We start from the raw sequence: 14353 nt of genomic DNA on the forward strand, positions 1-14353 counted from the left end.
GTGGTAGGCCATGCTTCCGCAGTTGCTGTAGGAAGTACATCCTCTGCAGAGCCTTTTTAAGGATGTTGGACTCCCTCTTCAGGTCCTGGGAAATGATGGAGCCCAGAAACTTGAATGAGTCGACCTTTGACACTAGGCTGTTGGATATTGTGAGGGGGAGCACTGGGGGGTCCTCCACGTCTGCTGCAGTTTTTCTGAGAGGCCGCTAGAGTAGCAAGAAGAAGCAACGTTACAAGTCAAATTAAAACCCCTTATCAGCCAAGCTACGCATAATACTGATGTGAACAATAAAATAACACCTGCCTGTTATAACCCTGCAGATTGTCAGGCCCTGGAAGGCCTTTGTCTTTCTGCCCTGCAGGCTATACGGTTTTACAACGTCATTGGTTGAAAGGTTGTCAGAAAAAGTTGCTGTAAAACAAATATAGAAATACAAATTACACATGTAGAACAAAGTGGAGAGCTTGTACAATCTCATTTTGTAAGAGAAGTCAGTTCAGTTATAATGATATTTTAATTTATGCAATCATATAGTGTTATCTTAGGGCAGGGTAGGGCCACTTAATTACCATTTTGTTCCTCCTCTCCTGTTGAACTCCTGCAGCTCGATGACTGTTGAGCAGGGCGACAGCAACACGTCATCGACTGGAGCAGAGGGAGGTGACTGGGAGCTCCTTAAGAGCATGAGCAGCTCATCCATCTTTTCCTCAAATGTGTCCATCCGCTGTGCCATGCGGGTAATGGAGGTCCTCATGGCTATGGAATAATTAATGGTTTTAGTTGTTATACATTATAACAGTCACGTGATATGCACCAGGTTGAATTTCAGTAGTTCCATGGTAGGAAATAAGACTGGTTTCTTAAATGCATGCATAAATGTTAACTTACGCTCTGTCCTGAAATGCTTTCTTGCTTGTGGAATGGATTCATCTGAAATAAAAGACCATACAATTTGTACTGATTGCAAAAAGAATATATGAAGTGTAAATAATGTAGTCTGTACTTAAGGTCTTACCATGATTATCTAAATAAACGATGGATGTATTTAGACAACCAAGGAAGTGTAATCATTATGTTATCCTAGGTTAGCCTGCAGTTTTGTGAATAGAGCTTCTGTTAATACATCCATGGCTAGCAGTCTTGAGCGGAGGAAAGTCTTTACTGTTGACAGCCGACAATGTCCTTCTTGGTATCTTCGTCCTACCTTGCGTTATAACACCGTCGGTGAAGTGTAGTCAGCATAGGTTTTAGTCAATGGCAGTATTTCAGTTCGAATTTGGGACCAAGCGAATGGATCTTTTGTCTGTCCTGTTAGCCAGGTGTGTGTACCAGTGTTGTAAACGGAAGTCAGGACAGGACTTGAATCGGTCACCTGAGAGCAGAGGCACGGTCTTCCCCTACTGGCGTGGGGGTGTAACGGTAGGATTTGTACACTGGACTGAGACACTTGTTAGAAATGAAAGAAGTGAATTTTCTTAGTTGTGAAAATCGTTCTATTGATAGATTCTTTTTTTAAGTATCTTCACCTACAGTTAAAAAAACGAAATCAAGCACAAAAGTATTGTTTTTAACAAAATTGTTATCAGCCTAAAAATAATTATATTCTCTTGCTTTGTTGTTTATCTTATTTTTGCGTGAATCTAAATCAAGTGACTGCTAGGCTACTTCAAAAACTTAAATGGAGCTGGTAAAAATAAACATTTTCAAAACCGCACTCAGAACAACCACAGGAGAATGTTCCCATTGGTTAGTTCCCCTAACGTTTAGGGAACGTTATAACCATGAGGGAACGTTCCCTAAACGTTAGTTTTTGGTTTGGTTCGAACTAACCTTTAGAGAACCAAAAACTAACGTTCCCCAACGTTCCCTAAACGTTCTGTGTTAGCGGGGTGTAAGCGTGTACTGGTGTTAATGTTCTGTGCATTGTCGGACACATGCAGCCACTTTCCTGAAACCACTTGCAGGACCGACACAAGTCCACAGCGGCCCGTGGCGTGAATGTCTGAGCCTGCAGGTTATCAGCTGTGTGTCTGCCTGGTATACTCTTGGACAGCAGATTTAATTCGCCGGTCCTCATGAATATAATTTAGTTGCATGTGTATCATAGCTCTCCACAAGCAGAAAAAAGAGGAGCTTAAAATGCAACTTGCGATTTGATCTTGTGATCTGGACAGGGAGGATAACTCTGGGAGTTGGAAGGGCTATGTCGCGATTCTGCCTTCTCACATCGTTACAGCCCTACACAAGAGGTGCTGGTCTTCTACACTGCTGACATTGAATCCATCCTCTGCACATCCTTCATCGTTTGGTTTGGGGCAGCCACAAAACAGGATGAACGCGGATTACAACACATAATTTGGACTGCTGAAAAAAATCAATGGTGCCCTCCTGCCCTCCCTCCAGGACTTGTACACTGGTAGGAGCAGGAAGGGGGCAGAGAACATCACCAAAGACCCCACACATCCTGCACACACTCTCTATAACCTCCCCCCCTCTGGCAGGCACTAAAGATCCCTGCTCACAAAAACAACCAGACATAAGAACAGCTTCTTTCTCACTGCCATCACTCTACTGAACTGCGGATGAGTGGGGTCATCCCCACTTTGGTCATTCACCCACTTCTCTACACAATACATACGTATCATTCCAATATGCATCTTGCACACTACTTTGCACTATTACGTTTTGCACTTTACATCCCACTCCATGTGTGCTTGTCTTGATTTTATGTCTTATTTGTATTTTTGTATATTATGTTGATATTTGTATATTGTTGTCTCCATTGTACAGTATGGGTCTATTTTACTATTTGTCTACTGAATGTTTACTACTACATGTCTATTTGTTAAATGTATAGAGTTAACACCTAATAACATAAAACCTATTACTGACATCTCTAATAATAACATAAAACCTGTTACCAACATCTCTAATAATAATATAAAACCTGTTACTGACATCTCTAATAATAATATAAAACCTGTTACTCTTCAAATAATAGTAATAATAATAATAATAATAATAATCACATTTTATCTACCAAGAGATTAATCAAGGAAATACCTTTATTTATTTATTCATTTATTTAGCAAGCAAGCACATTTTAAAAACAACAATGTTACATTTATGAAATATTAAGTAAAAAAAGAAATACTAAGGAAACCCTCGAAGGGCATGCTGGGTAAATTTATTCAGTGATAGGTGAAGATAGATATACATAAAATAGATTTAAAACATAAAAAACAAAAAACTATAAAAACTTAAAAAATATAAACCCATCCCTCCAAAGTCCAGTTTTTGGACCAAAACACCGCCAAACTGTCAATTTAAACTTTTGTTTGAATCAGACTTCCTGTATCCTGATAATTAATATTTTTTTATGAAATACTATTTTTGTATTATGTACTGCAGTAGCATTACACTAACTGGACTTCTACATCACTTATCATCATGATTGTCCTTTGCAGAGAGCCATTGAGCTGCAGTGAGAGGAACTGAAGGTGTCAGTTACGGACAATAGTGATCGGACCAAACAGATCAAGAGGAACAGCTGATCTTCTGATTAATCTTTGTGACTTATGTGTTCACTACAATGTCTTTTTGTTCCAATACATACCTGGTGATGCTTGTATTGCGATCGCAGAACAACTTGTCAAACATTTAGAGTTTAAACACAAACACTAAAGAGAACAAGAAGATCTGATTAAATAAATCTGTCAAATATGTTTGAAGTTGTTTGTTTGTGTTCAGAGTTTCCAGCAGAACCAGAAGTCGTCTATGAAAACCCCTGCAGAACTGCTCAGGAAACCCTGTTCTTAGCAAGAAGCATGCACAGAGTACTTGACCTGGCCTCAACTTGAGTCCAACTACAATTTCAAAGTTGCGCCACCAGACATTTTGCAGTGAGAACAACTTATCACAAGAAAATTAATACAATTAGTTGAAGTAATTCCTTTAACAAAGTTGACAATGTCATTACATATTTATTTCTTCAATTTCATTGAAAATCAAAGATTTTCAAGTTCAAGTTCTCGTTTTTACAGTGAACAAAACTCAACAGATCTTAAACCACATTCAGAGACAGAAAATACAAAGAGTTAATATTAAATGTAAGATACTGATTATTAAATGAAACGTCCACAAAGTAAGAAAAGATGTTATACTACAAGTAAGAATAAAAGAATATGTATAATGCAGAAAAAAACAAATAATGGGAACACGCCACTGTTTGTTGAAATAGGGTTATTCACCGTCTCCCCTAAATGTAGATAGGTGGGCAAAAGCATTTTTGTCTCAGTGTATGCATTGTCTTAGTCCGGTAGTGCCGGCGCTAGCTTAGCTTAGCATAGTGAATGGAATCCAATGTTGCCAGTTAGCATGTCATGAGTAAAAGTGACCCAACAACAACAAAACCTAATTACTTCTTGTGGCCTGCATATTAACAATGAGTACAAATAGCAATGCAGTTGGCATCAAGTAGAGCAGTGCAGAAGGAGCTCAGTCCTCCAAGTCAGGAGATAAAGTAAGGGAGTGAACGAGTTCTAGGAAGGGGTTCCATGTCTCTAGGAATGTCGTGATAGAGCCTTTCAGAGAATATCTGAGCTTCAAACTGTCGAGCACCTCTTTAATCCAAAGGTCATGTGTGGGGGGGTGGGAGAGCTTTCAGTTGAACAAGATCAGTCTCCGGGCTAGCAGAGATGTAAATGCGTCCGGCAAAAATAGAAGCTCTGTGTATCTGCTGCGGACCGCCGGAGCTGTGCCGAAGTCGGAACGCAGCCATTCTGCAGTCAGTGGAAATACACACATTGACTTTAATGGAAACCTGATGACTCCGACACCGTTCAGCAGCCGTTACGTAGCCATTACGTAGCCAGTGGAAATTGGGGGTTAGACGTTCCCTGTAAAGGATAGGGTTTGGGCCAGCTGTGTGTTTGACATCGATGTCCTTTATTTCCGGCCGTTCAGGACATTTCGCCTCTTTTTAAATTAGAAACAAAGAAAATAAGCTATCCTCTGACACAAGCTTTAGAAGCCTCCCATAATACGCCTCTGTTTGTGTCCGACAGGTCATTCAGCTCAAAGAATAGAGTGATTTGAGAGTTTAACCCTTGTGTGGTCCTTCGGGTCCCAGTGACCCGAAGGACCACACAAGGATTATGTACTTCCCTTTACTTTGTTGAGAATTGCTCTCTAAACCCTGTTTCTTGTAAAGTAAGTAAGTAAAGTTTATTTCTAGAACACATTTAAACACAGTTTAAGCTGACCAAAATGCTGTACAAACAAGAACTAAGGTGCTGTATTAACCCTTGTTTAGAGAGCAATTCTCAACAAAGTAAAGGGAAGTACATAATTATATATAAGAATCGCTTATAGTAATCCTCCACTAGTAGAGAGGAATTAAACCTCCACTGCTTGAAGGGGTTAGAGTGAGCACGAAAGTAGAGATCAAGGGAGGTTGGGGCGTGGTCTGATTATACGATACTATGGTAGTTGCTGGATTTAAAAGGCTGGCCAAAATGACAAGTGTGTTTTGCAATTTGCCAACTTTTTTGACCAACTCGGGGAGGCAGTCAGTCCAACTGCCTTTTCTGCCGAAGGTTAGCTGTCAGGTTGGTGTGTCCGAGCCTTTAAACTTGTTAAACCGCCTCGTAGGAAACATGTTCACAACGGGGCAGTATGATAGCGCTGTTGATGAGATTTAAGGTGACTACTCTGAGAAAACGTTTTCCCACATTGTTCACAGCTGTACGGCTTCTCTCCAGTGTGAATGCGCTGGTGAGATTTAAGGGTATCACCACGAGAAAATGTTTTTCCACATTGTTCACAGCTATACGACTTCTCTCCAGTGTGAATGCGCTGGTGTTTTTTAAGGTTCTCACTATGAGAAAAGGTTTTTCCACATTGTTCACACCAGTACGGCTTTTCTCCAGTGTGAGTGCGCTGGTGAGATCTAAGGTTACTACTCTGAGAAAAGAATTTCCCACATTGTTCACAGCTGTAGGGCTTCTCTCCAGTGTGAATACGTTGGTGTACTTTAAGTTCAATACTCTGAGAAAACGTTTTTCCACATTGTTCACACCAGTGCGGCTTCTCTCCAGTGTGAGTGCGCTGGTGAGATTTCAGGCTGCCACCATGAGAAAAAGTTTCCTCACATTGTTCACAGCTGTACGGCTTCTCTCCAGTGTGAATGCGCTCGTGAGATTTAAGTTCACCACTCTGAGAAAAAGTTTTCCCACATTGTTCACACCAGTACGGCTTCTGTCCAGTGTGAATACGCTGATGGTGAGATTTAAGGGCACCACTTTGAGAAAAAGCTTCCCCACATTGTTTACAGCTGTACGGCTTCTCTCCAGTGTGAATGCGCTGGTGAGATTTCAGGTTACTACTTTGAGAAAAGGTTTCTCCACATTGTTCACAGCTGTACGGCTTCTCTCCAGTGTGAATGCGCTGGTGAGTTTTAAGGTCTCCCTTTTGTGTGAAAGCTGCCCCACATTTACCACAGCTGTAAGGCTTCTCTCCAGTGTGAATGCGTCGATGGTTTTCTAGGTTACTCTGTTGTCTGAAAGATGCCCCACATTGATCACAGCTGTATGGTTTGTCTCCAGTATGAATGCGTTGATGGTTTTTTAGGATATCCTGGCGTGTGAAAGCTGCCCCACATTGATCACAGCTATACGGCTTCTCTCCAGTATGAATGCGTTGATGTGTTTTAAGGGCAACCTGGTGTGTGAAAGCTGCCCCACATTGATCACAGCTGTACGGCTTCTCTCCAGTGTGAATGCGTTGATGGCTTTTTAGGTGTCTCTGTAGTGTGAAAGCTGCCCCACATTGATCACAGCTGTGAGGTTTGTCTCCAGTGTGAATGCTTTGATGTGTTTTTAGGTTACTCTGTTGTGTGAAAGTTGCCCCACATTGATCACAGCTGTATGGCTTTTCTCCAGTGTGAACTCTGTGATGAATCTTTAAATATCCTGATGTTGTGAAGGATTTGTCACAGTGGTGACAGTGGTGACGTTTGACTCCTTTTCCTCTCGGTTTCTATCAACAGACAGAAAAACAGAGAGAGTGAGTTAGTGAGGTGCCATACTGTAGCGACCTATCTTACAATAGAAACAACATTTAGAGCATGTCTATGGGACATAGTTTGACTGCTGCATTACATTTCTTAATTATCTGCCGACATTCCCATTATCGAGTTGCATTATGGGAAATGTAAGATCCAGTGTTGGTTAGTTTGTGATAAATAAAATAATTTTGACTAATATATGTGTGGCCTCCCTTTTTGTTGCAGCAGAGCTTTCTGCTGTGCTATGTATTAAAACTGCTGAGGATCCAATGGTGCCACTGACAAACACCGGAGCAAATGTCATGATCATGGATGTTTAAAAGAAGAGCTTCGATGTATGAAAAGGTTCTCAGTCATCCAGGATATAGTATCCAAGAAAGGTTCAAATCAAGGGCAACTGGACTTGGTTTAAGGTTGTTGAAGACATTTCGTCTAGGACAAAAAGATAAGCTCAAAAGACATAGTTGGTTTTTTTTGTTCCTAAAAGGATCAATAAATTGTTTGGGGTGTATTAGGCCACGCCTAATTTATCCAATCAGTACACCACTGCATGCATGGCCTCAGGAGTGGCCCTAGATCAAACAATTCAAATTTGGTAAATATCGCATGTGCAGTTCATATAGAGATATATACGTTTTGTATCTGTAGCACACCCTAATGGCCAAAGTCTCAGAGTGGGATAAAAAAAACTCAGGATTCACATTGACAGTATTTGATTTGGACAAGATATGTAAGGTTTGTTTGGGTCTCTAGCTACAAAAATTCAGCAATCTCAAGATGCTAAATGCAAAGTTTCAAGCAGTTCGATCAGAAAACCCATGATGAGTTTGAAAAAGTATGTTTTACATATCCACGCATCCCTTGATTGAAACTTAATCACCGTATGTTGGCCACGTCCATTTGGGGTTGGGATTTCTTTTACAAAATTGCGTGCCCTGACAGTACCTAGGTAAGGACTACTAGCCAGTCAGAAGCAGAGTATGAGGGTGTGCCCTGACAGTACCTAGGTAAGGACTAATAGCCAGTCAGAAGCAGAGTATGAGGGCGTGCCCTGACAGTACCTAGGTAAGGACTACTAGCCAGTCAGAAGCAGAGTATGAGGGCGTGCCCTGACAGTACCTAGGTAAGGACTACTAGCCAGTCAGAAGCAGAGTATGAGGTAGGCCTGTCACAATAACAAATTTTGCTGGACGATAAATTGTCCCCGAAATTATTGCGATAAATGATATTGTCGTTCTGAGACCATTTTCATCAAATATAATAATAATGGCATAATAATGCAGGTACATCTGTTTAAAGATCAATAAACTTTTATTTCTAAATAATATTTAACTCTGGAACTGGAAGACATTTTAAATATCCACAATATGTCTTTGATCTCTTTAGTATGTCGTCTTTCACGCTGATGGACAGTTGTGGAATTGCCGTTTGTGACACGCATGTTTTCCCAGGCAATTCGTACTGGCTGTCAAATGTTTGCAGCATTCATCGAGTGTTTGTGCGATAGACTATAGACTCTGTACTACATTTAACAATTATTTATTAAACACTAAATATTAAATTTAAATAATATATAATTAATACATTATCAATTTCTATGTTGCTATCTGCCACATGGCGAGTAAATGTTTTACCAAAATAGTTTTGTTTTTCAGTCGTTTCAGGCAAAGTTATTTTCTTCTGCTCCTCTGCTGTCTACAGGTCAGAGCTTCACAGGGGCAGGCCGCCACACACACACACACACACATACACACGCACAAACACACACTGACACACCAGATGCCAGCCGCCACTTCTGTTTACTGATAGCTATCGTTTACCTCAGGCTAATTAACTAGCAATTTTTGTTTATAAGTCTTCATTTTGGCGAAGGTGCAGCTAGTTTCTTCTGCTCCTCTGCTGTCTGCAGGTCGGATACTGTTAATCCTTGTACACTGATAGTTCCTAAAGTACTACATGCATTAAATCATGCTTCTTCATGCATTAAGTCATGCGTGATTCATGATAATTCCACATGTGGAGGAGACGCCGGGCCTAACCACAGATAAGAAGACAGTATCTCTTTGTATGACTGATCAGTGAATAAATTCTGGTGGTTAGCCAACTGCTGTGACTGATCAGTATTTTGAAGAAGACATGATAATCATTAATAAATGACAAATCATGATGATTCAATAGCTTAATTTATGCATTAACGTGTTGTTCCTGCATTAAGTCATGCATTAGATACTATCAATCCTTGTACATTAGTGATAGTTCATCAAGCACTACATTAACAAAATCACGCATTAAATGTACCCTTATTTTAAAGTGTTACCCGTCATTGTTGTTTTATGTTGCCGACTGTCTTTTTGTGCTTTAAAAAACAAAATTTGAATGGACAGGACAGTGAGGAAGGGGAGTGAGAGGGGGAAAACACAAGAAATCGTCTCAGGTCGGACTCGAACCCTCGACTTCTGCGTCGAGGCATAAACCCCTAAACATATGTGCGCCTGCTCTAACCACTGAGCCCACCCGGCCACTTTTTGTGCTTTTTTTAAGTATTACCGGCATCTGTAAAAACCCAAATGATAGCCAACCCTAGTCGTGGCTAGAGAGGTGAACATACCCTCCACTGAATTTAAAGCCTGCTGGGGGGGTGCAGACCAATGTTGTGGTCTAATGAATTGTGTTTACGGAGGACAAGATGAGTTTCTAAACCCTTCCAGATGGTTCTCTCCAAAAGACATTTTGGTATTTGCATGAACTGTTGATGTCAACTGAGTTACCACCGAAGAACGTTAAGTCTCAAATACCACTTGAGCATTACAAAGTTCAAAAAACACATCCCTTTAAAAGTACATTTAAAACAGATTACACCTGTACCTACAAAACCTTGCCCAAAGGTGAATAATGATGCCTGTGGCACTGACATCCATTGTCATGAAATGTCTTGAGAGGATAATGGTGTAATTTCTTAAGTAAGATGTTGGTGTGTTTTTAGATCCTTTTAAGTTTGCTTATAGGCAGGGTGCACAGATGCTATTAACAGCATTTCACATCTGGTCAGTTAACACCTTGAGGACCCCCAAGGCCTACGTACGCATTTTGTTTGTTGATTTCAGTTTAGCTTTTAACACTCTGCAGCCTCACATGCTCATTCAGAAACTCAAACACATGAATGTTAACTCTTTTAGTTGTTTTTTTAACAAACTATACTCAACAGGTCAGAGTGAATAATGCTCTCACGGAGCCCAGGCCAATCAGAACTGGTGCCCCTCAGGGCTGTGTCAGCTCTCCAGTTCTCTTTACATTGCATACGAACGACTTCACTAGACTCCACACTGACAATTATACTATTAAAATTATCAGATGATACAGCAATCCTCGGCGTTATGCACAAAGATAGAAGCCCAGCAGCGTATCATACAGAAATTTTAAGATTTTGTCCAGTGGTGCGACGACAACTATCTTGTGCTAAATGTGACCAAGACTGAGGAGATGGTGTTTGACCCAAAGGCCATAGGTGACACCAGGCCTGTAGTGATCAATAACTTATTCATTACTCAGGTTAGCTCTTACAAGTACATTTGTTTATATATCGATAATGCACTCAGCTGGAAGGACCACGTGAACACTCTTTGTTCTAGACTTCAACAGAGGATGCATTTTCTACAAAGACTTAGAGTGTATGGAGTCAAACAAAAAATTATGTTGTTGTTCTATCATGCAAAACTAGAGAGTATTCTAAAATACATTATCACATCCTGGTATGCTAACCTGACAGTACAGTCCAAATCACAGATTGCCTGTCAGGTACAGACCACTGTGAAGATTATGGGGGTCAAAAATGGGAAATAATGGTGTTGCATAAACACTCATTTGTGCCTGTGTCCATTAAGCTTATCAACAATAACATGTAGGCTGGCTGGGTTGTGCACTATGTCATCGTGCAATAAGTAGGTTATTGGGGTTATGCAATATGTTAGAGGTGCAATACATGGGCTGATACATTGTTCATAATGTCATTGTGTACTGCAAATGCTATGTTGAAATGTGTCATTTGTGCAATATGTAAGCTATTTGGGTTGTGCATTATGTCAGTTGTGCAAAATGTGGGCAATTGGGGTTGTGCAATATGTTAGTGTGCAATACGTAGACTATTTTGGTTGTGCATTACATCATATGTAGGCTATTTGGGTTGTGCATTACATCATATGTAGGCTATTTGGGTTGTGCATTATGTCATTTGTGCAAAACGTAAGCTATGGGGTTGTGCAATATGTTAGTGTGCAATACATAGGCTATTTGGTTTGAACATTATGTCAGCACATTGTTCCATTTGTGCAGTACGTAGGCTATTGGGGTCGGGCAATATGTTAGTTGTGCAATATCTTATTGTGCAAGGGCTGTGCTACACTTACAGTACTGGCCAAATGTTTGGACACACCTTCTCATTCAATGCGTTTCCTTTTTATTTTCATGACTATTTACATTCTAGATTCTCACTGAAGGCATCAGAACTATGAATGAACACATATGGAATTATGTACTTAACAAAAAAGTGTGAAATAACTGAACAAATGTCTCATATTTTAGATTCTTCAAAGTAGCCACCCTTTGCTTTTTTAATAATAAGGGGAAAATTCCACTAATTAACCCTGGCAAGGCACACCTGTGAAGTGAAAACCATTTCAGGTGACTACCTCATGAAGCTCATTGAGAGAACACCAAGGGTTTGCAGAGTTATCAAAAAAAGCAAAGGGTGGCTACTTTGAAGAATCTAAAATATAAGACATGTTTTCAGTTATTTCACACATTTTTGTTAAGTACATAATTCCATATGTGTTCATTCATAGTTTTGATGCCTTCAATGAGAATCTACAATGTAAATATTCATCAAAATAAAGAAACACATTGAATGAGAAGGTGCGTCCAAACTTTTGGCTTGTACTGTAACTATTTTGGAGAATGCAGCCAACAGGGTTGTTCAATTAAAAAATGCCAATGAAAGGAGTAGTTAATGTGCTTACTATATAGGTACCTGTCTAATGTATATGAGAGCATGTTTTGTGTTGGATGAGACTTATGTTTTGAGAGATGCTTATTTTCTGTATTTTGAGTTGTCTAAAGCTGTGGAACCGACAGAGTACAAAACTAATTTCCCTTCGGGGACAAAAAAGTATATCTTATATTTTATCAGATAAAGTATGTGTGATTAATTTGAGATTAATAACGAGTTAACTATGGACAGTCATGTGGTTAATCATGATCAAATATTTTAATCGATGGACAGCCCTAATTTACATACGTTTTAAATATGCTGAAAATGATCCAATATGTAATAATAATGTCAATCAATCAATATTAATGCTGCATTGTTGTGGCCTTCCAGTTTATTTTGGGGAAACTATTCTTCTTTTTCTTGCTATCATTTGATTGAACTGTTGAAATACTAAGGTTGATATCTAAAGTAAAGAGGAGATCCATGGAGCATAAAATGACTAAACTATTACAAACACTTGGAGTCAAAGTGATCTCACCTTTTGTGGAGAACTCATTCTTGTTCTTCAGGGGGAACTAATTCAGACGGACGTCCTGAAGTCAGAAGGGTCTTGTCCCACAGATGAGCTGTGAAGTCAACACACAGAGACACACCATGAGACAGGAGACACTCCACACTAGAACATCACTATACTCATATACTATCTGCTGATCAACACACAGAGACACACCATGAGACAGGAGACACTCCACACTAGAACATCACTATACTCATATACTATCTGCTGATCAACACACAGAGACACACCATGAGACAGGAGACACTCCACACTAGAACATCACTATACTCATATACTATCTGCTGATCAAGTGGCTCTTTTCCAGGTTTTTCTTCACATTGGGGACCATGTTTTTGTTTTAATAATCTGAAAAGTTACAAAGTAGTAAGTATACAGTAGAATAACATGGAAATACTTAAGTAATAGTACCTCTGAATTGTCCTAAAGCAGAGAGCAGTTGAGTAAAATACTCTCCACCACTACTCTTATGAAGCAGCTGCTCTAAACAAACAGTTAAACTCTCCGTTTCTCACCGATTCTTCCAACGTGTTGACTCCACAAGATTTCCACGCTTTACTTCTCAGAAACAGCCATCAAGAAGAGAGGAAACAGCCAACAAGAGAGGAGAGGAAACAGCCAACAAGAGAGGGGAGGAAACAGCCAACAAGAGGAGAAGTTGGTCCTGGTGTTCAGACCCAGAGAACTAAGTTGAACTCATGGGGTTCAGACTCTCTTACCCAGGGAAAAACATGAGACATGTGTTACTCCCCCCTCCATAAGCCTCACAGTGGTCTGGTCTGCTGCCTACCATCCCCCAACACACTTACACTCACACACACACTGCAGCCTAGTGGTTATTCAAAAGGGATACTTCACCGATTAGCATTAAGCTTTGTATCAGTAGAAGCCCAGTAGTGTTTTTGAATGGCCGGCCAGCCGTGCATCCCCCCCCCTAAGCTGAGAGGGGCCGTCTATCCGTCTTGGAGCCGAGCCCTGCTGGTGTGCAGACTAGATTAGAACAAAAGGATGTTTATTCCTGTAGCTTGTGAAGAATTGACCCCCACATGGTAGGATCTTCTTGGTGACCGTAAGGTGAAAAAGTGAAGAAGGAGCTGCAGGACTGTTTGGACTGTACAGACTGGAGTGTTTTTGAAGAAGCCTCAGGTGACCTGGACGAACTTACTGACTCTGTAACATCCTACATTAGTTTTTGTGAAGGAGTGTGTGTGTGCCAACAAAGACGTCTACAGGAGCGGAGACAGGACTCTGTACAAAACACAAAACACACTGACCAAGGAGATCAGAGCAGCTAGAAGAAGCTACTCTGAAAAGTTAAAAAAGAGGCCTTCAAGACATCACCAGCAATAAGAGACTACCCCCGACTGCTGAGGCTAACAATGGCCTTGGTGATGACCTGAATGCCTTCTACTGCAGGTTTGAGAGGGAAACACTCACACCCCTCCCCCACTCCCGACCAACTGCAGCCCCCACCACTCACTTGGCCAGTCCCAAAAAAAATTCCATCACTGGACTGAATGACTATAGACCTGTGGCCTTGACTTCAGTTGCCATGAAGTCCTTTGAACGCCTGGTGCTGACCCACCTCAAAATCATCACAGGTCACCAGCTGGACTCCCTGCAGTTTGCCTAGAGGGCAAACAGGTCAGTGGATGATGCAGTGAACAGCGATACACCAAACCTGTATATATCTGATTACCAAAGAACAATATTGCCTATGCAAATT

General features: G+C 40.6%; 1 protein-coding gene and 1 long non-coding RNA gene across 2 annotated transcripts in view; both read right to left on the bottom strand.

Moving 5' to 3' along the window:
• Positions 1-252: 252 nt before the first annotated feature.
• Positions 253-1053, bottom strand: LOC120572968. The gene is made up of 3 exons (XR_005641537.1): positions 889-1053; positions 570-756; positions 253-411 (listed from the first exon to the last, which is right to left on the bottom strand). It is a non-coding gene; the product is annotated as an uncharacterized LOC120572968 (long non-coding RNA).
• Positions 1054-5587: 4534 nt separating this feature from the next.
• Positions 5588-14353, bottom strand: part of LOC120572634 (zinc finger protein 91-like) — a 44155-nt gene continuing 35389 nt past the window's right edge. Inside the window, exon 4 of the mRNA XM_039821954.1 lies at positions 5588-7038. Coding sequence (XP_039677888.1) covers positions 5662-7038 — 1377 coding nt within the window. The 3' untranslated portion in view covers positions 5588-5661. The remainder of the gene's footprint in view (positions 7039-14353) is intronic.

This window comes from Perca fluviatilis, chromosome 14 (assembly GCF_010015445.1).
Source record: "Perca fluviatilis chromosome 14, GENO_Pfluv_1.0, whole genome shotgun sequence".
Classification (NCBI taxonomy): Eukaryota; Metazoa; Chordata; class Actinopteri; order Perciformes; family Percidae; genus Perca; species Perca fluviatilis.